Source organism: Haliotis rubra, unplaced genomic scaffold (genome assembly GCF_003918875.1).
Source record: "Haliotis rubra isolate DU_JTF1 unplaced genomic scaffold, ASM391887v1 Scf1620, whole genome shotgun sequence".
Taxonomy (NCBI): domain Eukaryota; kingdom Metazoa; phylum Mollusca; class Gastropoda; order Lepetellida; family Haliotidae; genus Haliotis; species Haliotis rubra.
The window spans coordinates 46670-72525 of NW_025765582.1; the positions used below are offsets into that span (position 1 = coordinate 46670).

At 38.2% G+C, this 25856-nt stretch overlaps 1 protein-coding gene across 1 annotated transcript; it reads right to left on the minus strand.

Annotated features, from left to right (window-relative positions):
• Positions 1-1275: 1275 nt before the first annotated feature.
• On the minus strand, positions 1276-7671 carry LOC124271683. The gene is made up of 5 exons (XM_046706840.1): positions 7271-7671; positions 4617-4698; positions 2303-2524; positions 1768-2002; positions 1276-1351 (listed from the first exon to the last, which is right to left on the minus strand). The coding sequence occupies exons 1-5, from the start codon at positions 7592-7594 to the stop codon at positions 1276-1278; spliced, it is 939 nt and encodes a 312-aa protein (XP_046562796.1). The 5' UTR covers positions 7595-7671.
• Between the last annotated feature and the right edge of the window lie 18185 nt (positions 7672-25856).

The following is a 25856-nucleotide window of genomic DNA, read 5'->3' on the forward strand; positions in this document are numbered from 1 at the left end:
AAGAATGGAATATAATAATAATGAATCTTGGTGAGGGGAAGTGTAGATAAAAAGATGGATAAACACTATAGATAACAGATGGATCAACACCTTTAAAATTCGACATCCGACAGCAACTTGGAAATTTTTCATCACCACTTCTTTAATAGAATATGAATTTTACAAACCTGCATCACGGTCACTTTCGAACTTTGACCGACCAATGAAAGGACTAACAGAAAGTCGACATTAGCCAAAAGGAAATCCGTTCTCTGGAGCATTAGCGCACAAGCTTCAAATTGACGTGATATAACTAGCATACTGTCAAAAACAAACTCATTTGTCCACTCTGGATCTTGTTGTAATGAGGCTGTCCAAACCATCCACCTTTTCGAACATTGATGCTGAGGAGCAGTAACCCTTAGAGGTGTATGAGTTAAGTGAGTGAGTTAATATTTAACGTCACAGCGGCAATATGTCAGCCATATCGTGAGGAGAACAAAGAATATGTATATATTATAAAACAAGTCGTCACAGGACAGAAAAACAACCAGACTATCACAGTTTGAATTTAAAACTAGCATGTGAAGTTAAAACTAATAGCACTATTTGTACAATACATGATATAAAAATAGGCTATAGATCGCCAACAACTGACGGTAGATCGCCATACTAGGGACCATGCGGACTTACATTACTTTTGCTACCTGCATGGACCCTAGTTAGATGTACACCATCCCTTCAGCCGATGGCGATTGAAAGAAACTTTAGCCGAAATTTCAAATAACAAAATACTACGTTTTAAAAAATTGGTAAGTTTAAATTTCACTTTGAAAGTTTTCGGACTTCCGTACCCTCTCAGGGGGAATTTTAGAATACTTTAACCCCCTTTGAGGATACAGCCACTAATAATCGTAGATGTTAATTTATACTACCATTGATAAGATCACAATTATCTATTTACAAAACATATTTTTTTAGAATGTATCCAATAATGCTATTTCTTTTATATGAGTTAAGACACAAACAGAGATCACAGTTAAACCAAAACATACGCTACAGACACTTTGCAGGCACACTTTCACTAAGTGAAATGCAGCTAACCTGGTAAGGCATAGTATTTCCATATACGTATGAAAACATATACACGAAGAACTTAGTTAAGGACCCCCTGATATATCTCACGATTAAATAAGCCCAGATATTAACCCTTTGGAGCATATCTTTGACATGATTGGTCGTCGTGTGCAACACGTTCATCCTCCTATACAGAACATAGCCCAATCGGAAGCTGCTTTACACGAGATATGGCATAGACTTCCCCTTCAGGGGATCAGGAGGCTGACAGGGGGTATAAAGAGGAGAGTGCTCGCTGTCATACAGTCACATGGAGGTTACACAAAATTCATAATTAAACATTCGAGGGCCATTCTTGTACACATAGGGTTTGGTATGAAAATCAGTGTGTTTTTTTAAACAATGGTGCAATTATCATCATAAAATCAACATGGATTCCAATCATTTTGTCGCCTGTGTAAAATGCAGTGTAATATTTAAAATCAACATCAAGCTATGGGTCCTCTCCATTGCATATAAAAGAATCATGTTGTTTAGTTCTCTCTTGTGCAATCTGGTATCAAGTAATATACACTTGTTGTAATTTAGAAAGAAGTAACCGAAGTAATTCCATCACGGTTGTGATTCAGTTTGTAAAACACCTCAACATATCCATACTACCTATTCATCAACGTAGCTTCATGTTCGAATGGTGTCGACCTGGAAACTTACCAATGTATGAAGCCAAAGACTTGGACTTCGCAAAACTGCAAAATGTCGTGATTGTTTTTCGTTCCACTAATTCTCAGGTAGCGTCCAGTCACGGTTGAAGTACACTGTAGGGCAACTGTCTTGCCATGCTGTGTGACGGCACCGTTGTACATGTAACACAGTTGTGGACTAGCATTGGGGTCAACAAGAGGGTTGACCTGGTACACGTCCAGAGCAAAGTCGTGAAGGCGTTCAGCTGAAACATAAATACAGGTCTAACGTACAATTTAGGCTTAACTGGAAAATTCTGATTGTATGATAGTTTATCGGTATACAAGGCATTGACATGTAGGAATGTGATATTTGGACACATGAACAAACACTAAACTTTCTTTTATCCGTTATATCATATGTTATATTATTTGTTTCCAATGGACTATGAGAGATTTTAGTGTTTGGCTACCTAAAAAATAGAAAACAAACAAACAAAAACACACGATAAATCGCTACCGAAATATTATGTTAACAGAGTAAAAAAGCATTTATTTTTTCTTACGACAACAGTCTCCTCTACTGGTGACACGAACTTCCACAAAGAGATACAAGTGACCCAGGTCCACCTGCCACCAAGGTGAGAAATCACCATGAGCAACAGCAAAACAGGAGCCAGATGACCACGCTGATGAGTTACTCCCGTCCACTGCAACACTAGGTTGGTGCCCCCAAACAGAACTTGCATTTGTTGTTTTACCTTTCGCAACAGTAGGTAAATGGTCCTCTTAAAAAAACAAAAGACACACCCTTTTTCACAAAACCATCATGGTCATTTGATGTGGTTTGGAAGCATTAGGTCTTTCGTACCAGTAAGAAATGAAACTTAAAATTCATTAAATATTGGAGGGGTGTGGAATTAACAAATCAATAGGTGGTAACAGACATGAGGTTAACCGGTTTAATGAACACCTTTCCGTTCGTGCCTATTTAAACTGCTGAACGTACGTCCTTCACTTGACAAATTATGTATAGCTTTGAATGGAAAACAGTTTCATCGAATTATATTCCTGAAACTATACAAATGTACACATATTGTTTAGATTTGTTTTGACCGTACATAATCTATTGAAGACAAATCAGAGAGGTATGTGACCTCAGTTTAACTATTCTTTTCAAACAACATATGTTGAAGTTAAGATTTCGCGTGGGAGTGAGTGATAGTGAGTGAGTATGGTTTTACGCCGCTTTTAGCAATATTCCAGCAACATCACGGCGGGGCTTCACACATTGTACCCAAGTGGGGAATCGAACCCGGGTCTTCGGCGTGACGAGCCAACGCTTTACCCACTAGGCTACCCCAGGGCCACCGCCCATTTCGCGTGGGAATTAGTGTCTGCACACTGACTAGGATGATCTGACATCAGTCTGGTCTCTCCTGAGAAATATATATGACTTGTCTTCGTACATATCTTCAAGAATTCTTATTCCCAATTATATGTTTGCATTCTTTCGGGTGGAGTTATAATCAGGAAGACGCATAAACTGCTGCCTTTGTTTCCCCAACAGATGCCATTTCATTCAATTATAGTATGGCCAGAACTTTTCTTGAAACTGCAAAAAGCCACGGATATGCACTTCTTATCTCATTGACAACTTCATACTAATTAATGAGGGGGGATATAGTCGACGCCTCGTCCGTCTGTCCGTCCGTAATCATTTTGTTTCCGGAGCATAACTCAAAACCGTTCAATATTGTTTAACACAAATTGGTGTATATGTCAGACATAACCTGAAGTGGTGCCTTTTGCTATTTACAAATATTTTCATTTTATTTATCTCGGTTTCCACCCGTGAAGGTCCGGGTTAGAATTGATCTTCAGTAACCCATGCTTGTTGTAAGAGTAGACTAACGGGATCGGGTGGTTAGGCCCGCTGACTTGGTCATAGGTTCCCAGTTGCGTAGATTGTCTGGTGCAGACTCGATTATTTACATACCGCCGCCATATAGCTGGAATATTGCTGAGCGCGGCGTAAATCTAAACTCACTCACTCACTTTCTCAGTTTCAATGGAAACGATTCGTACTTTGTCTCAAAAGGGAGGGATGGGCTTTGTTTCCAGAGCACAACTCGAAAACCTTTTAACATCTTTCAGCAAAACATGACAGATATATGAGACAGATCCCAAAGTGGTGCCTTTTGCTATTTGCAGAGTTTTGGCATTTTTACTTTTCCCGGTTTCCATGGAAACGAATCGGACTTAATCTCAAAAGGGAGGGATGGGCTTTGTTTCCGGAGCACAACTCGAAAACCATTCCATACCTTTAAACAAAACGTATCAGATATATCCAACAGAACCTAAAGTTGTGTCTTTTGCTATTTACAGATTTTTAGCATTTATATTTTCATCATTTCCATGGAAACGGTTTTATTTAGTTTAAAAAGAAAGTTGAGATGATTTGTTCTTTCAAATATGTGGGGACCGGGGGGATTTGTCATCTTCTGATTGTTTATATTATATTATAACCTTATTAACACAAGACTGGGTAGTTATATGTTACGTGTGTAGTGACATAACACAATGAGCGAGTGAGTGAGTTTAGTTTTGCGGCGCACTCAGCAGTATTCCAGCTATCGGGTCTGGACAAGCCAATCCAGTGATCAACAGCAAGAACATCAATCTACGCTATTTGGACACGATGACGTGTCAACCAAGTCACGAGCCTGACTACCCGATCCCGTTAGTCGCCTCTTACGACGAGCATGGGTTACTGAAGATACATTCTAACCCGGATTTTAACGGGTACATGACACAATGAAGTGACAAATTGGATTGCTGTTTATATGTAGGATGAAATCCATTGTTAACATAACATACCACAATGCACGATGCCATTTCTCTTGAAATTACATCTCTGTGTGTATCCGCATGGGTTCTCATGACATGGACCAAGTGCTGTCTGTAAATTAAACAAAATAAAAATAAATTACAGTGAGTGAGTGAGTGAGTGAGTTTAGTTTTACGCCGCTTATATTCAAGCAATATCAGGGCGGGCAAAATAAATTACAACACGGAAATGTAAGCCCGAAAATCAGAACTGTCAAACGGCTGATATGACATAGACCAAGTCTGAGAATTGAAAAAACTATAAACTATATATACATATACAGTACAACCCGAAATTATTGAGAATTTAAGATTGTAATTTTTTATATTTTTTTCACTCATTACTCACGTATTAAATGTGAATATTAGCAGAACATAACTTCAGATTCATACACAGGTGAACAGTTAGTATTTTGTCAAGTCACCATGGGCAGCAATGCAGGCTTCAATGCGGCGGGGCATACTACTGATCAAAGAAGTTAGAAAGTCGTGGTCCATGCTCTCCCAATATCGGACCACCTGTTCTTTCAAGAGGCAATATTTGTCAGATTTTTCTTATTGACACTTTCCTTCATAAGTCCCCAAACATTTTCTAATGGATTTAGGTCAGGGCTATAGCTTGGCCAATCTAATAATGTCATATTTTGGGTCCGAAACCAGGCCTGTGAATGCTTTGAACGATGTTTTGGTCATTGTCCTGCTGGAAAATAAAAAAATTCCATAGAACAAGTGAGCAGATGGAAGTAATGTCCCTCGATAATATCTGTGTACTGATCACTGTTCATATTCCCTTCAAATACACAGAGGGGCGTTGCCCCTAACACAGATATGCCCCCCTACACGTTAAATTTCGGACTGTACTTTGGGTGCTGATACAAAGGTTTTTCAGTCTGTTTGGTCCAGAATTTCAGTGTATTAGGAAACAGCCACACAGAACTTTCATCTGAGAAAATCACATTGTCCCAGTTAAAACTTCTATGCTGTAAGCACCAGTTCAACCTTCGCTCCTTTTGTTCAGGTTTCATGATCGGTGATGGAATTCCTCGACTTTTCTGCCAACCCATTGCATGCAGCTCAGTTCTAATTGTCTCCTTACAGACAGCCACAGTTCCTCTATCAATCATATCCAGCCTTAAGTTTTCTAAACTCCTTCGTTTGTTTTTAGAAACAAGAATACCAAGCCGCCTCCTGTCACCGACAGTCAAGTTTCTTGGCCTACCTGCGCCTCCCTAGTGCTCAATGCCATATCCATTTGCAATATTTTTCAAAACACGATAAACAGTGGACAAAGGGATGCCTGTTCTACTTGAAATCACTTTAGCTGATCTGATGTCCTTGTTATAATACTCTAAAATCAACTTCCTCTTCTCTAAATCATCCATACTGAGGATCACTGAAAATGTCGTCTGCTAGCAAGTAAACAAAGGGGGATAACTCTTCACAAACTAATGAAAAGGATTAACGGAGTTGTTTCTCTTGAATGAAACCAAGCACTTGATAGCTGGTCAAGGTTGTTTATACTAGAAATCCAATTAAACATATTCCTAAAATTCTCAATAATTTCTGGTAATACTATAGGTATATAAACATAGACGAGCGCGCGCACGCACGCACGCACGCACACACGGACATACGCACACACACATCGTGTGATATACAATCCAGGGCCCTGTTCCTGAAAGCGATCGTAGCGCTAAGATGATCGTAACTCCCATACTTTAACATAGACTTACGACTGTCGTAGCGCTACGATCGCTTTGAGGAACGGGGTCCAATCAGCGATCTGTCATATGTGCTGTGAATTCCTTGATACTGACCAAAACTCTTTGTTGCAAAATAGAGGGGTGACGATACAGAAATTTCACGATACGATAGTATCGCAATATCTTGGAACGATACGATGCGTATCACGATATGCTATCTTTAGTTATTTTCTTTTCAAAAGTGTAGTTTGATAACAAGTAACAGTGTAAATTTTGACATAACCGTAAATGTCTAGTGAAAATTCACAATTTTAAGGTCAACGATACATATCACGATACGAAGAAAAGTAACGATATACTTATTGTCAGAAAAAAGTATCACTATTATCGATACTACGATATATCGTCACAGCTCTACTGCAAAATATTACTGGTCTGCCGTGGTATCTATACATAAAATTCATTAAAATGTTATAGTATTATTCGATATTAATATCCAGCACGTCACGCCGAAGACCCGGGTTCGAATCCCCACATGGGTACAATGTGTGAAGCCCTTTTCTGGTGTCCCCCACCGTGATGTTGCTGGAATATTGCTAAAAGCGGCGTAAAACCGAACTCACTCAGTCAGTGATATCCAGCAACCAAGTAAAATGACCACAGACGCCGCCCATAAACTCTTCAAGCTACTTCATGTTTTACCCCATAAGCTATCATCAATTTGTCCGTCAGAAACCTATGATTGTCAGTTCGAATCCCTGTTTCTAGTTTTGTTAGCACCATACGCCAGGCCTGCTAGTTGTTTCACACCAGAACTGCATTACTTCGGGCTTTCATCCCACATCAAGCAGACACGATATGACCGGTGTACTGTTAAAGACGGCGTAAAACCCAAATACACTCATTCACTCTCTCCACAAGGTACTTCCATTTAAATCCTACCTTGTTCCAACTCATAATTGAACTGTAAACATAATTCTGATCGTTCCCTCCTTCCAAATATTGGACGTCATCCAAAAAATTTAGATGACACACTCTCCGGTCTAATTCCAAATTGAAGGATTTGCATATTCCATAGGAAACACATTCAGCCGCACAGGAAAACAGAGAGGCCTTCTCAGTGATCTTAAAGGTTGATCCAACGAGGTGTTGTCCATAATGAAGATTCGGCATACAGGTATTGGTTAACTGCACCATGCTCAGGAGTATTTGACAACAAATGTATATGATTCCCACATACACAACTCGCTGAAAGGACCTGTACATAGCGTATGACTATGGACAAGATGGAAACAGTTGTCTTCAAAAAGAATTTCTGAATTCGAAATTGTTCGTTTTCTCAACGCCTAATGGGCAGGCATCGGGAAGAAGTCGCGTCGTGCGAATAAGTTAATTATATATTTGGAAAGTAAACCGTCTCTTCAGAAAATGTTTCAGGAACAAGCAAATCAATAGTATTGATCAGTTACTGAGCAGTTAAATGTGATGAACACACGACTGGATGTTTGTTAAATCTATATCTGTCTACTGCCAGTGTATGTCATTACCGGGATTCACATCGAACTCGATCACACATGTTGGAGTCAATAATCGGAATGTTCATCATTCTGTATTTCTGTATAAACTTGTTGGCAAGGGTTACTCAGAGTTGTTGAGGAGTTTAAAGTCGTTATTATCCGCCTCGATTCTGGTCTTTTCCTATATGTATGGATATGGTGAATACATCGTGATCGAAATAGACAATAGTTTTATGAAACTAACAATTTCAAGTGGAAGTATTGACTTTGTTTCAGTGTTTCCTTCATTTTACAATCAGCACAGATACCTTTTATACCATTACCAAAGACCCACACTGCGGGTCTGAAAATCGATAAACTAAGCCCCGGTTTACTATACAGCCCCCTACTATATAGTATGTAAAGATTCATCACAGAAATACGGTGACCTGATCGTAAACCGGACAATACGCACACATCAAGGAATATATCGTATATTGTATTCGTATCATCGGTATAAATAGCTTTTGTCCATATTTCCGATGTGTGTAGTAGGCGTATACACATGCTATCCATAGGGAGTTGTTTTTTTAAATCGCCAAAGACTGAGTTGCTGTGCCGGAAGTATACACAACTAGATCGTCAGCGCCGGTCTTAACTTCCTTCAGCGATCTGATTGGCTAATAATAAAACAGCAAATGCACATGCGAAAATGAGAGGGAAATTCAAACGTCTTTCATAGACGATGTTTTGACGAGATGTCAAGGTCTCATGTTTTATCTTGGTAAGAAATTGAATAATTTTTAAAACGAGAAAATTATTTTTAAAAAACCGACATAATAATCGTTTCGTTCAGTGTAATGTGTTCTGCTAACGACCTAATTTGACCTAATTGAACAGACAATCCAGTGACCAACAGCATGAGCATCGATCTACGCAATTGGGATTACGATGACATGTGTCAACCAGCCAGCGAGCCTGACCACCCAATCTCGTTAGTCGCCTCTTACGACAAGCAAGGGTTACTGAAGACCAATTCTAACCCGGATCTTCACGTGTCACATCATACACAGACGGTACGCATTAACAGCAATTCCGCTACATGCCTCAAACAAATATACTTATACCTTTAAACCGCCACAGTTTTTCAGTAAGTTAGATTGGCTGACTAAACAGCGGGGTCGTCCAATTTCAAAGCACAATATTTTTTACAGTTACAAAGTCTTTAGAGTGGCTTAAAAGAGAAGCAAACTATTGATCAAATTGTATTTTTCTTATCGAATAGTCATGCAGATGAGCCAATGTATCTGTCAGCTGAAAGCGAAAAACCTGGACCTGACATGCATGGGTCTTGTTTCCATAAGTCTCAGATAGCTGATTGTTGATGTACTGTTTATGACTTATGTCTAGCCATGCCCTGTAACTGCGTTGTATATACAACACATTGGTGCATATGCACTGCAAAGCCGCGGCGTTCTTCAGCTGAAAAATCTCATTTAAGCCAGATTACGATCAGGGTCCCGATTCACAAAGCGTTCGTAAAGTTACGATCGGTCGTAACTCTATGGTTTACCATAAGCTTACGAATGTCGTAGAGCTTTGAACGATTTGTGGATGTTCAATTAGCATGTTAAAAGTTGGGTGGTGAATCATTCCTCATGGATGACGACGTCTTTATTCAGTTTTGTTTGTTTGTTGTATAACTCAGAAATATTCCAGCTATATGGTGGCGGTCTGTAAATTAATCGAGTCTGGACCAGATAACCCAGAGATCAACAGCATGAACATCGATCTACGCAATTGGGATACAATGACATTGTCAACCAAGTCAGCGAGCCTGATCACCCGATCGCGTTAGTCGCCAATTCCAATTCTAACCCGAGTCTTCACGGTACATTTTCACGGTAGAACCACACATCAGGTGTAGTAGATTGCAGTTAGCCATTGACGAGTATTTCTGTCGAGTTGGTTGTCTCTACTGACAATATGTAGTTTCCATTTATCAATACTTTTTCTGTGCCGAGGTTCATTTTGTCTTTTGACCCTGAATCTCCAAGTATTGAAACAGTACAATTTTAATTTGTTTTGATGTGCGTCAGTAAAATACTGCATGTGTATCGACAGTTAGGTTTACACTCTGCCATGCCTGCGTAAAAGGCAGTTTAAACTCAAACTCTTGATTGAAATAAGCATACAATGTCAGTGCCAGATAGTACCCACCGAACAATCAATATGGACGCAAATTGCGAAAGAATTATTATGACAAATCTATAAAATCTGTGTTAAACATGTCCTGCCTGTAGTAAGCATCCGCCACCACAGTTTGCATCATACGTAAGTAGTTTGTTACCTGCAGCAATATTTGCACTCCTATCGTTTAATTGCAAAAAAACACAGGACAGGACAAGTAATCGATAGATAACAAAGTGTACAGGTATGACACTGAATATTCTAACAGATCAATAGAACATATAATGATAAAGCACGTGATATGTATTTAAACCGAAAAACATTACAAAAACAATGGAAGGTCTGTTAAACGAAAATATTATATACATTATATAAATGATTTGCAAAACGTCCCTTTGCAGACGACCAAAGCGCCACCAAGCGAATGAATCTGGCAATACGACGAAGCGGCTGTAAAATCACTGGGACTCTCTAAGACAAACGTTTTACCTATATTGATTTGGTTGGTTAATTGGTTTATTGTTTAACGCTGCAATATTCCAGCTATATGTAATTAATCGAATCTGGACCAGACAATCCAGTGATCAACAGCATGAGCGTGGAACTACGCAATTGGGACGTGTCAACCAAGTCAGTGAGCTGAAGACAAATTCTAATCCGGATCTTCTCGCGTCACCTGTATTCGTAGAGATAATTGTGAACAGGCTCCAGCTGCAAATGTTTCTATTTACTGCTCAGCTGTGGCTCACTATAAACAGCATGGTGCTGCGAAACTGTTTTCATCATTCTCAAATTTCACGCACAAACTTCAAAAATGCTTTCAGTCGTCTTATTTTTCAGCCAATGATGAACACTTTTACATTTTTGTCAAAAAATTTGTTGATTCAATTAGTGATAGATTAATTGATTCATCTGTTGACAATGAGTTTCGGGATAAAGAAATACCCTACCAAGAAACAATTAATGCTATAATTCAAGAAATGCACAATGGAAAAGTATCAGGATTCAGTGGCATTCCAATTTAATTGTTTAACAATGCACCTCACCATTGTATTGATTTGTTGAAATATCTATTTAATAGCTCTTTGTCTACAGGTATTGATCCATCTGAGTGGACGTATTGAGTTATAATTATTTTGTAGAAGTAAGATAAAATGGATTGCCCTGGAAATAATAGACCTATTACACTGTTTGAAGTAACTGGTAAAATATTTTGTAATATTATCAACAACAGGTTAAACTCTTGGACCGAAAGGGAAGAATTCTTCGTTGACGAGCAAGATGGGTTCAGGTTTGGTTTCCAGGCTAATGATAATATTTTCATTCTTTATGCTATAATTGGTAAATATCTTTCACTTTACAAAGGTCGTCTCTAGTGTGCATTTATTGATTTGAAGGCCGCTTTTGGCTCAGTCGATATGTGTGGTCTCCTTTGTACACTTTGGCTTGGCAATGTTAAAGGTAATACGTTTAGGCTATTGAAAAACATGTATCAAAATGCTTGTGTGTCGATGAGAGATGGTTACACCCCATTCTTTCATTGTTTATCAGGAGTTCGTCATGGTTGTCAGTTGTCTTCTTTCCTCTTATCCTTCTTTGTCAACGATATTGTTGATTGTTTATCATCTGATGGTCAGAGGGGTATGAATTTAGACTCCTATTGTTTGCTGATGATATAGCGCTTTTTTAATTTATAGATCTGCAAAAGAGGCTAGATAAGCTAGTTTCGTATTGTAACACATGGAAATTGAAATTAAATATTATTAAAAGTAAAGTTATTATTTTCAGGAAGGCTGGTCGACAAAGACATTACGAAAAATCCTTTGAATAGACAGTTGCTTCAAAATGTTGCATCACATCAATACTTGGGTGTTCACTTTTTTCCAATCGATTATGGTATAATACACAGAAAATACCTTGGCTGACCAAGTATGGAAGGTGTTGAATATTCTCAAATCACCGGTTAAGAATTTGTACAATCTAACAATTAATGTTCTGTTTCATATATTTGATGTCAACGTTTTGCCATTGTTACCATACGGAAGTGAAGTCTGGGTTTTCCATCTGTCGCCACATCTATATTGGATGTAAGTTCTGTAAACAGATTTGGTTTTTTTCCAGAAACACGCCAAATATTGTAGCGTTAAATATGGGGCTCGCACCCTGTCTCAAGTTGAGAATGTACTCTTAAATAAGGTATTTGATTATCAGAATTGTCCTGCTTGAAAAGGTTCAGAAAAGCTGCTTGAATGGCTTTTAAGGTGAAATCTTAAGGTGGGCTTATCAAAGTGTTGGAAATATCTGTACTTTCATATCATTATTTAAGCAAAGATGCCTTGATAAAGACAACAAGTTGTGGTCATCTGGTAGTATACTTGTTTCAAAATTCGATTTCTTTCGTAGGCTCAAAGATGGTGTAGCTTTTGATTTTATATCAACAGTATCAGAGTACAATAATTTCGCATTTTCTTAAATAGATGTCGTTGCTCAAATCACATTTTGATCATAGCATTCGGTAGGCATTTGGTCTTAAAAGGGAGGATCGCCTTTTCCCGCTTTGTATTATACCTAATATAGAAAATTAATTAATATAACTTTGTCTGGAATGGACTTTTTATGAGAAATTAAGAAATGATATTCACCCTAAATATTATCACACATATCTTTCTGAAGTGAAATTAGCTCAACTGTTTACATCAAAGAATACTTAATATATTATAAATTGTCTTCCAAATACCTATTTTTTGGCAATGAAGAAACGAAATAAATTTCTTTCTGGCTATGTACCCACAAATGTATAGTTGTGAAGTTTTCATGATGCTGTACGCTCTCTCTCATTCCAGTCAGGAAGTAACAGAATTATGTGCTGGTCCGCCCGTGAACTTCTCGTAGGTGCCATATTGGGAAGATGGAAGGGTCATTCTAATGTCCATATTCACGGTGACGACAAGTGCACGACGCGGTGCAGTTATCATATTGCAGCTCTTCGCACGCCGATCTCTCTTGTAAATGGAACGACGACAGCTCACCAATTTTGGCCAACAAATTTCAAGCCAGTAAAACTATCAACCACAAAAACCATATCGGTCGTGTGCAATACCGCCCAACAGCGTGATGGTATCGACCTTGTACCGACCATGGTAAAAATGACATTTCCTGTTATCTGTGATTTGGTGTCAATGGCGCACAGCTCGTCCTTGGCGTTGCCACCATAATCTTTGTCGCCGACAGTGTGGGGCGTCACACCTTTAACAGGACACTTTGCTTTCAGACAGACTGGATTATGGTGGCTGATTAGGGCCATCGCTTTCTCGCCTTAAAATTCGGAGGCGAGAAAACGATATCACGAGACGAGAAAGCGATAACACGAGACGAGAAAGCGATAGCACGAGACGAGAAAGCGATAACGCGAGACGAGAAAGCGATAGCACGAGACGAGAAAGCGATATCATTGCGCGAGAAAGCGATAGAGCGAGAAAGCGATTTACCCACACTTCGGAGGCGAGAAAACGATATCACGAGACGAGAAAGCGATAACACGAGACGAGAAAGCGATAGCACGAGACGAGAAAGCGATAACGCGAGACGAGAAAGCGATAGCACGAGACGAGAAAGCGATATCATTGCGCGAGAAAGCGATAGAGCGAGAAAGCGATTTACCCACACTTCAGTGCTGTCTGCGCATGATCGACTTCTTCGTAATTTCTGAATAGTATTAAATGGTTTTCAGTAATGTTCTTGCCCATGAACGACGTTGTATGACTTGACGTTTAAAGAATATCTAATACAGATGTAGACTTCCCTTTGGCATGCAATTTGCACGTATGCAATAGTCATATCGTGAAATAACGGAAACGTTCATTTTGTGATGTGACTATTGGAATTACATATTTTATGACATGACTGGATTCGAATTGTCTTACCCAACTTAATCACAACAACCAATTGAATTATTTCTTTGATGGGCATTTTTGAAGTTGAGTTGATGAAGAATAATATCAATTATTATGGATATACAACTTCTTTTGTTCTGTGGAGGCGACGTTTCGACATAGATTCTAATGTCGTTGTCAAGCAAGTGATACATGAGTAACAAATTGAGAGAATATATACATGAGTTGTTATTACAGTAGATAGGGAATGAGTTGTTTATACAATAAATGAGGTTAATGTACAACGCTTATATAAGAGATTAAGTAAGTTGATTGGAGTGAGTGAGTGAGTGAATTATTATTTAACGTCACATCGGCAATATTTCAGCCATATCGTGACGAGAACATTTGGATATTGAAATAAAATATATGTATATTATAAAACACCTGCCGACGAAGGACAGTAAAACAAAAGTTGATTGGAAGCCAGAAGGACGACATACAAGGACTGAATTAGAACGTATATACAATGGATGGGGTTGATGTACATAGTTGAATTGAAACAGATAATGTACACAAGAAATATTATTGATTACTTTATCAAGTGATGGTAGGCATTGGGAATGTAGTATCCGTCATCTCTGTTGAGGGCGGATCCTATCTTCTTGATGTGTACTGCTTCCAAAAGTTTACGAATTTTGTAGTCTAACTGGTTCTTTTCTATGGTTTTCTTTGAATAATGATATTGTGTGACAAATGTGTCGGACGTGCCAGATGAAAGGGAGGGACCAATGACAAATAAGGCACTGTGACGAGTATCTTTTCATGGTGATTTCCACCGAGGAGTTGGTTTGGTTGGTCTGTTGTTTAACACCGCACTAGGCAATATTACAGCTATATGGCGGCGGTCTGTAAATAATCGAGGCGGACCAGACAATACAGTGATCAACATCATGAGCATCGATCTACGCAGTTGGGTTACGATGACATTGTCAACCAAATCAGCGAGCCTGACCATCCGATCCCCTTTAGTCACCTTTTACGACAAGCATGACCAATCTAACCCGGATCTTCACGGGTAACATGGGGAGTAGGCAAATGTGTAGCTTAGCCCAGTGAAAAACAGGTCTCATAAAACAGAACTCATAAAATACCTAAAAGGTATTTAAGAGAATTTATGGATGTCAACTTCTGTATTTGTGGAACTGGAACACGATGTTACGGAGTATATTCTTATCCTTCATCGGGTGAATGAAGAGACTAGAAACTAGGAAACAGAAAGCTAAAGACGTATATTTGAAACAACAGTGATAAGATAACAAGGGAAGCCAGTACTTAATTAGCGCTTAATTGGTAGGGTGGATAGACAAATGGAAGCCAGAGATTGTTCATCCCGGCATGAATAATGAGATAACAATGGTGGCATTTAACAAGGGAAATGGCAATAAAGAAATGAACGCCAGGAATTAATCCAAGCCTAATTTGTGATGTAACAATAAATTAAATGATTGTTGTCCTGCCTGTAGTAAGCATCCGCCACCACAGTTTGCATCATACGTAAGTAGTTTGTTACCTGCAGCAATATTTGCACTCCTATCGTTTAATTGCAAAAAACCCTTAAAACAGGACAAGTAAGCGATAGATAACAAAGTGTACAGGTATGACACTGAATATTCTAATTTTGTTGAAACCAAACATATGTCAACAGATCAATAGAACATATAATGATAAAGCACGTGATATGTATTTAAACCGAAACGCATAACAACAACAATGGAAGGTCTGTTAAACGAAAATATTATATACATTATATAAATGATTTGCAAAACTTCCCTTTGCAGACGACCAAAGCGCCACCAAGCGAATGAATCTGGCAATACGACGAAGCGGCTGTAAAATCACTGGGACTCTCTAAGACAAACGTTTTACCTATATTGATTTGGTTGGTTAATTGGTTTATTGTTTAACGCTGCAATATTCCAGCTATATGTAATTAATCGAATCTGGACCAGACAATCCAGTGATCAACAGCATGAGCATGGAACTACGCAATTGGGACGTGTCAACCAAGTCAGTGAGCTGAAAACAAATTCTAACCCGGATCTTCTCACGTCACCTGTATTCATAGAGCTCCAGCTGCAAATGTTTCTATTTACTGCTCAGCTGTGACTCACTATAAACAGCTTGGTGCTGCGAAACTGTTTTCATCATTCTCAAATTTCACGCACAAACTTCAAAAATGCTTTCAGTCGTCTTATTTTTCAGCCAATGATGAACACTTGTACATTTTTGTCAAATATTTTGTTGATTCAATTAGTGATAGATTAATTGATTCATCTGTTGACAATGAGTTTCGGGATAGAGAAATACCCTACCAAGAAACAAATAGTACTATAATTAAAAAAATGCACAATGGAAAAGTACCAGGATTCAGTGGCATTCCAATTTAATTGTTTAAAAATGCACCTCACCATTGTATTGATTTGTTGAAATATCTATTTAATAGCTCTTTGTCTACAGGTATTGATCCATCTGAGTGGACGTATTGAGTTATAATTATTTTGTAGAAGTAAGATAAAATGGATTGCCCTGGAAATAATAGACCTATTACACTGTTTGAAGTAACTGGTAAAATATTTTGTAATATTATCAACAACAGGTTAAACTCTTGGACGAAAGGGAAGAATTCTTCGTTGACGAGCAAGATGGGTTCAGGTTTGGTTTCCAGGCTCATGATAATATTTTCATTCTTTATGCTATAATTGGTAAATATCTTTCACTTTACAAAGGTCGTCTCTAGTATGTATTTATTGATTTGAAGGCCGCTTTTGGCTCAGTCGATATGTGTGGTCTCCTTTGTACACTTTGGCTTGGCAATGTTAAAGGTAATACGTGTAGGCTATTGAAAAACATGTATCAAAATGCTTGTGTGTCGATGAGAGATGGTTACACCCCATTCTTTCATTGTTTATCAGGAGTTCGTCATGGTTGTCAGTTGTCTTCTTTCCTCTTATCCTTCTTTGTCAACGATATTGTTGATTGTTTATCAGATGGTGGTCAGAGGGGTATGAATTTAGACTCCTATTGTTTGCTGATGATATAGCGCTTTTTTAATTTATAGATCTGCAAAAGAGGCTAGATAAGCTAGTTTCGTATTGTAACACATGGAAATTGAAATTAAATATTATTAAAAGTAAAGTTATTATTTTCAGGAAGGCTGGTCGACAAAGACATTACGAAAAAATCCTTTGAATAGACAGTTGCTTCAAAATGTTGCATCACATCAATACTTGGGTGTTCACTTTTTTCCAATCGATTATGGTATAATACACAGAAAATACCTTGGCTGACCAAGTATGGAAGGTGTTGAATATTCTCAAATCACCGGTTAAGAATTTGTACAATCTAACAATTAATGTTCTGTTTCATATATTTGATGTCAACGTTTTGCCATTGTTACCACACGGAAGTGAAGTCTGGGTTTTCCATCTGTCGCCACATCTATATTGGATGTAAGTTCTGTAAACAGATTTGGGTTTTTTCCAGAAACACGCCAAATATTGTAGCGTTAAATATGGGGCTCGCACCCTGTCTCAAGTTGAGAATGTACTCTTAAATAAGGTATTTGATTATCAGAATTGTCCTGCTTGAAAAGGTACAGAAAAGCTGCTTGAATGGCTTTTAAGGTGAAATCTTAAGGTGGGCTTATCAAAGTGTTGGAAATATCTGTACTTTCATATCATTATTTAAGCAAAGATGCCTTGATAAAGACAACAACAAGTTGTGGTCATCTGGTAGTATACTTGTTTCAAAATTCGATTTCTTTCGTAGGCTCAAAAGATGGTGTAGCTTTTGATTTTATATCAACAGTATCAGAGTACAATAGTTTCAAGCATTTTCTTAAATAGATGTCGTTGCTCAAATTACATTTTGATCATAGCATTCGGTAGGCATTTGGTCTTAAAAGGGAGGATCGCCTTTTCCGCTTTGTATTATACCTAATATAGAAAATTAATTAATATAACTTTGTCTGGAATGGACTTTTATGAGAAATTAAGAAATGATATTCACCTAAATATTATCACACATATCTTTCTGAAGTGAAATTAGCTCAACTGTTTACATCAAAGAATACTTAATATATTATAAATTGTCTTCCAAATACCTATTTTTTGGCAATAAAGAAACGAAATAAATTTCTTTCTGGCTATGTACCCACAAATGTATAGTTGTGAAGTTTTCATGATGCTGTACGCTCTCTCTCATTCCAGTCAGGAAGTAACAGAATTATGTGCTGATCCGCCCGTGAACTTCTCGTAGGTGCCATATTGGGAAGATGGAAGGGTCATTCTAATGTCCATATTCACGGTGACGACAAGTGCACGACGCGGTGCAGTTATCATATTGCAGCTCTTCGCACGCCGATCTCTCTTGCAAATGGAACGACGACAGCTCACCAATTTTGGCCAACAAATTTCAAGCCAGTAAAACTATCAACCACAAAAACCATATCGGTCGTGTGCAATACCGCCCAACAGCGTGATGGTATCGACCTTGTACCGACCATGGTAAAAATGACATTTCCTGTTATCTGTGATTTGGTGTCAATGGCGCACAGCTCGTCCTTGGCGTTGCCACCATAATCTTTGTCGCCGACAGTGTGGGGCGTCACACCTTTAACAGGACACTTTGCTTTCAGACAGACTGGATTATGGTGGCTGATTAGGGCCATCGCTTTCTCGCCTTAAAATTCGGAGGCGAGAAAACGATATCACGAGACGAGAAAGCGATAACACGAGACGAGAAAGCGATAGCACGAGACGAGAAAGCGATATCATTGCGCGAGAAAGCGATAGAGCGAGAAAGTGATTTACCCACACTTCAGTGCTGTCTGCGCATGATCGACTTCTTCGTAATTTCTGAATAGTATTAAATGGTTTTCAGTAATGTTCTTGCCCATGAACGACGTTGTATGACTTGACGTTTAAAGAATATCTAATACAGATGTAGACTTCCCTTTGGCATGCAATTTGCACGTATGCAATAGTCATATCGTGAAATAACGGAAACGTTCATTTTGTGATGTGACTATTGGAATTACATATTTTATGACATGACTGGATTCGAATTGTCTTACCCAACTTAATCACAACAACCAATTGAATTATTTCTTTGATGGGCATTTTTGAAGTTGAGTTGATGAAGAATAATATCAATTATTATGGATATACAACTTCTTTTGTTCTGTGGAGGCGACGTTTCGACATAGATTCTAATGTCGTTGTCAAGCAAGTGATACATGAGTAACAAATTGAGAGAATATATACATGAGTTGTTATTACAGTAGATAGGGAATGAGTTGTTTATACAATAAATGAGGTTAATGTACAACGCTTATATAAGAGATTAAGTAAGTTGATTGGAGTGAGTGAGTGAGTTATTATTTAACGTCACATCGGCAATATTTCAGCCATATCGTGACGAGAACATTTGGATATTGAAATAAAATATATGTATATTATAAAACACCTGCCTACGAAGGACAGTAAAACAAAAGTTGATTGGAAGCCAGAAGGACGACATACAAGGACTGAATTAGAACGTATATACAATGGATGGGGTTGATGTACATAGTTGAATTGAAACAGATAATGTACACAAGAAATATTATTGATTACTTTATCAAGTGATGGTAGGCATTGGGAATGTAGTATCCGTCATCTCTGTTGAGGGCGGATCCTATCTTCTTGATGTGTACTGCTTCCAAAAGTTTACAAATTTTGTAGTCTAACTGGTTCTTTTCTATGATTTTCTTTGAATAATGATATTGTGTGACAAATGTGTCGGACGTGCCAGATGAAAGGGAGGGACCTATGACAAATAAGGCACTGTGACGAGTATCTTTTCATGGTGATTTCCACCGAGGAGTTGGTTTGGTTGGTCTGTTGTTTAACACCGCACTAGGCAATATTACAGCTATATGGCGGCGGTCTGTAAATAATCGAGGCGGACCAGACAATACAGTGATCAACATCATGAGCATCGATCTACACAGTTGGGTTACGATGACATTGTCAACCAAATCAGCGAGCCTGACCATCCGATCCCCTTTAGTCACCTTTTACGACAAGCATGACCAATCTAACCCGGATCTTCACGGGTAACATGGGGAGTAGGCAAATGTGTAGCTTAGCCCAGTGAAAAACAGGTCTCATAAAACAGAACTCATAAAATACCTAAAGGTATTTAAGAGAATTTATGGATGTCAACTTCTGTATTTGTGGAACTGGAACACGATGTTACGGAGTATATTCTTATCCTTCATCGGGTGAATGAAGAGACTAGAAACTAGGAAACAGAAAGCTAAAGACGTACATTTGAAACAACAGTGATAAGATAACAAGGGAAGCCAGTACTTAATTAGCGCTTAATTGGTAGGGTGGATAGACAAATGGAAGCCAGAGATTGTTCATCCCGGCATGAATAATGAGATAACAATGGTGGCATTTAACAAGGGAAATGGCAATAAAGAAATGAACGCCAGGAATTAATCCAAGCCTAATTTGTGATGTAACAATAAATTAAATGATTGTTGTCCTGCCTGTAGTAAGCATCCGCCACCACAGTTTGCATCATACGTAAGTAGTTTGTTACCTGCAGCAATATTTGCACTCCTATCGTTTAATTGCAAAAAAACCCTTAAAACAGGACAAGTAAGCGATAGATAACAAAGTGTACAGGTATGACACTGAATATTCTAATTTTGTTGAAACCAAACATATGTCAACAGATCAATAGAACATATAATGATAAAGCACGTGATATGTATTTAAACCGAAACGCATAACAACAACAATGGAAGGTCTGTTAAACGAAAATATTATATACATTATATAAATGATTTGCAAAACTTCCCTTTGCAGACGACCAAAGCGCCACCAAGCGAATGAATCTGGCAATACGACGAAGCGGCTGTAAAATCACTGGGACTCTCTAAGACAAACGTTTTACCTATATTGATTTGGTTGGTTAATTGGTTTATTGTTTAACGCTGCAATATTCCAGCTATATGTAATTAATCGAATCTGGACCAGACAATCCAGTGATCAACAGCATGAGCATGGAACTACGCAATTGGGACGTGTCAACCAAGTCAGTGAGCTGAAAACAAATTCTAACCCGGATCTTCTCACGTCACCTGTATTCATAGAGCTCCAGCTGCAAATGTTTCTATTACTGCTCAGCTGTGACTCACTATAAACAGCCTGGTGCTGCGAAACTGTTTTCATCATTCTCAAATTTCACGCACAAACTTCAAAAATGCTTTCAGTCGTCTTATTTTTCAGCCAATGATGAACACTTGTACATTTTTGTCAAATATTTTGTTGATTCAATTAGTGATAGATTAATTGATTCATCTGTTGACAATGAGTTTCGGGATAGAGAAATACCCTACCAAGAAACAAATTGTACTATAATTAAAAAAATGCACAATGGAAAAGTACCAGGATTCAGTGGCATTCCAATTTAATTGTTTAAAAATGCACCTCACCATTGTATTGATTTGTTGAAATATCTATTTAATAGCTCTTTGTCTACAGGTATTGATCCATCTGAGTGGACGTATTGAGTTATAATTATTTTGTAGAAGTAAGATAAAATGGATTGCCCTGGAAATAATAGACCTATTACACTGTTTGAAGTAACTGGTAAAATATTTTGTAATATTATCAACAACAGGTTAAACTCTTGGACGAAAGGGAAGAATTCTTCGTTGACGAGCAAGATGGGTTCAGGTTTGGTTTCCAGGCTCATGATAATATTTTCATTCTTTATGCTATAATTGGTAAATATCTTTCACTTTACAAAGGTCGTCTCTAGTATGCATTTATTGATTTGAAGGCCGCTTTTGGCTCAGTCGATATGTGTGGTCTCCTTTGTACACTTTGGCTTGGCAATGTTAAAGGTAATACGTGTAGGCTATTGAAAACATGTATCAAAATGCTTGTGTGTCGATGAGAGATGGTTACACCCCATTCTTTCATTGTTTATCAGGAGTTCGTCATGGTTGTCAGTTGTCTTCTTTCCTCTTATCCTTCTTTGTCAACGATATTGTTGATTGTTTATCAGATGGTGGTCAGAGGGTATGAATTTAGACTCCTATTGTTTGCTGATGATATAGCGCTTTTTTAATTTATAGATCTGCAAAAGAGGCTAGATAAGCTAGTTTCGTATTGTAACACATGGAAATTGAAATTAAATATTATTAAAAGTAAAGTTATTATTTTCAGGAAGGCTGGTCGACAAAGACATTACGAAAAAATCCTTTGAATAGACAGTTGCTTCAAAATGTTGCATCACATCAATACTTGGGTGTTCACTTTTTTCCAATCGATTATGGTATAATACACAGAAAATACCTTGGCTGACCAAGTATGGAAGGTGTTGAATATTCTCAAATCATCGGTTAAGAATTTGTACAATCTAACAATTAATGTTCTGTTTCATATATTTGATGTCAACGTTTTGCCATTGTTACCATACGGAAGTGAAGTCTGGGTTTTCCATCTGTCGCCACATCTATATTGGATGTAAGTTCTGTAAACAGATTTGGGTTTTTTCCAGAAACACGCCAAATATTGTAGCGTTAAATATGGGGCTCGCACCCTGTCTCAAGTTGAGAATGTACTCTTAAATAAGGTATTTGATTATCAGAACTGTCCTGCTTGAAAAGGTACAGAAAAGCTGCTTGAATGGCTTTTAAGGTGAAATCTTAAGGTGGGTTTATCAAAGTGTTGGAAATATCTGTACTTTCATATCATTATTTAAGCAAAGATGCCTTGATAAAGACAACAAGTTGTGGTCATCTGGTAGTATACTTGTTTCAAAATTCGATTTCTTTCGTAGGCTCAAAGATGGTGTAGCTTTTGATTTTATATCAACAGTATCAGAGTACAATAGTTTCGCATTTTCTTAAATAGATGTCGTTGCTCAAATCACATTTTGATCATAGCATACGGTAGGCATTTGGTCTTAAAAGGGAGGATCGCCTTTTCCCGCTTTGTATTATACCTAATATAGAAAATTAATTAATATAACTTTGTCTGGAATGGACTTTTTATGAGAAATTAAGAAATGATATTCACCCTAAATATTATCACACATATCTTTCTGAAGTGAAATTAGCTCAACTGTTTACATCAAAGAATACTTAATATATTATAAATTGTCTTCCAAATACCTATTTTTTGGCAATGAAGAAACGAAATAAAATTTTTTCTGGCTATGTACCCACAAATGTATAGTTGTGAAGTTTTCATGATGCTGTACGCTCTCTCATTCCAGTCAGGAAGTAACAGAATTATGTGCTGGTCCGCCCGTGAACTTCTCGTAGGTGCCATATTGGGAAGATGGAAGGGTCATTCTAATGTCCATATTCACGGTGACGACAAGTGCACGACGCGGTGCAGTTATCATATTGCAGCTCTTCGCACGCCGATCTCTCTTGCAAATGGAACGACGACAGCTCACCAATTTTGGCCAACAAATTTCAAGCCAGTAAAACTATCAACCACAAAAACCATATCGGTCGTGTGCAATACCGCCCAACAGCGTGATGGTATCGACCTTGTACCGACCATGGTAAAAATGACATTTCCTGTTATCTGTGATTTGGTGTCAATGGCGCACAGCTCGTCCTTGGCGTTGCCACCATAATCTTTGTCGCCGACAGTGTGGGGCGTCACACCTTTAACAGGACACTTTGCTTTCAGACAGACTGGATTATGATGGCTGATTAGGGCCATCGCTTTCTCGTCTTAAAATTCGGAGGCGAGAAAGCGATATCACGAGACGAGAAAGCGATAACACGAGACGAGAAAGCGATAACGCGAGACGAGAAAGCGATAGCACGAGACGAGAAAGCGATATCATTGCGCGAGAAAGCGATAGAGCGAGAAAGCGATATCATTGCAAGAGAAAGCGATAGAACGAGAAAGCGATTTACCCACACTTCAGTGCTGTCTGCGCATGATCGACTACAAACGGGAGCTCAGTCGCCATTCGTAATTTCTGAATAGTATTAAATGGTTTTCAGTAATGTTCTTGCCCATGAACGGCGTTGTATGACTTGACGTTTAAAGAATATCTAATACAGATGTAGACTTCCCTTTGGCATGCAATTTGCACGTATGCAATAGTCATATCGTGAAATAACGGAAACGTTCATTTTGTGATGTGACTATTGGAATTACATATTTTATGACATGACTGGATTCGAATTGTCTTACCCAACTTAATCACAACAACCAATTGAATTATTTCTTTGATGGGCATTTTTGAAGTTGAGTTGATGAAGAATAATATCAATTATTATGGATATACAACTTCTTTTGTTCTGTGGAGGCGACGTTTCGACATAGATTCTAATGTCGTTGTCAAGCAAGTGATACATGAGTAACAAATTGAGAGAATATATACATGAGTTGTTATTACAGTAGATAGGGAATGAGTTGTTTATACAATAAATGAGGTTAATGTACAATGCTTATATAAGAGATTAAGTAAGTTGATTGGAAGCCAGAAGGACGACATACAAGGACTGAATTAGAACGTATATATAATGGATGGGGTTGATGTACATAGTAGAATTGAAACAGATAATGTACACAAGAAATATTATTGATTACTTTATCAAGTGATAGTAGGCATTGGGAATGTAGTATCCGTCATCTCTGTTGAGGGCGGATCCTATCTTCTTGATGTGTACTGCTTCCAAAAGTTTACAAATTTTGTAGTCTGACTGGTTCTTTTCTATGGTTTTCTTTGAATAATGATATTGTGTGACAAATGTGTCGGACGTGCCAGATGAAAGGGAGGGACCAATGACAAATAAGGCACTGTGACGAGTATCTTTTCATGGTGATTTCCACCGGGGAGTTGGTTTGGTTGGTCTGTTGTTTAACACCGCACTAGGCAATATTACAGCTATATGGCGGCGGTCTGTAAATAATCGAGGCGGACCAGACAATACAGTGATCAACATCATGAGCATCGATCTACGCAGTTGGGTTACGATGACATTGTCAACCAAATCAGCGAGCCTGACCATCCGATCCCCTTTAGTCACCTTTTACGACAAGCATGACCAATCTAACCCGGATCTTCACGGGTAACATGGGGAGTAGGCAAATGTGTAGCTTAGCCCAGTGAAAAACAGGTCTCATAAAACAGAACTCATAAAATACCTAAAGGTATTTAAGAGAATTTATGGATGTCAACTTCTGTATTTGTGGAACTGGAACACGATGTTACGGAGTATATTCTTATCCTTCATCGGGTGAATGAAGAGACTAGAAACTAGGAAACAGAAAGCTAAAGACGTACATTTGAAACAACAGTGATAAGATAACAAGGGAAGCCAGTACTTAATTAGCGCTTAATTGGTAGGGTGGATAGACAAATGGAAGCCAGAGATTGTTCATCCCGGCATGAATAATGAGATAACTATGGTGGCATTTAACAAGGGAAATGGCAATAAAGAAATGAACGCCAGGAATTAATCCAAGCCTAATTTGTGATGTAACAATAAATTAAATGATTGTTATCCTTTTTACAGACTTTTTAAGAGCACTCATTTGTTTCAACGAAAACACACTCGGTTTCTGGAGTTATTGTTGGATTATTGTTTGAACAAGTTAAAGGATTGATTACAAAAATGCCACATAATTTGAAAGCATGTTCATTTTGTTTCTATACGACTAAACCAAATGACAATAAAGCCTCCTGTTGGATTAAATCATACGCAGGTTAGACGTCATGTGCAGACAGAGCAGAATTATGTGAAATATCGCTTTGTCGCTCTATCGCTTTCTCATGTTCTCGCTTTCTCGCTCTATCGCTTTCTCGCCTTGGTATATCGCTTTCTCGCTCTATTGCTTTCTCGTCTCGTGTTATCGCTTTCTCGTCTCG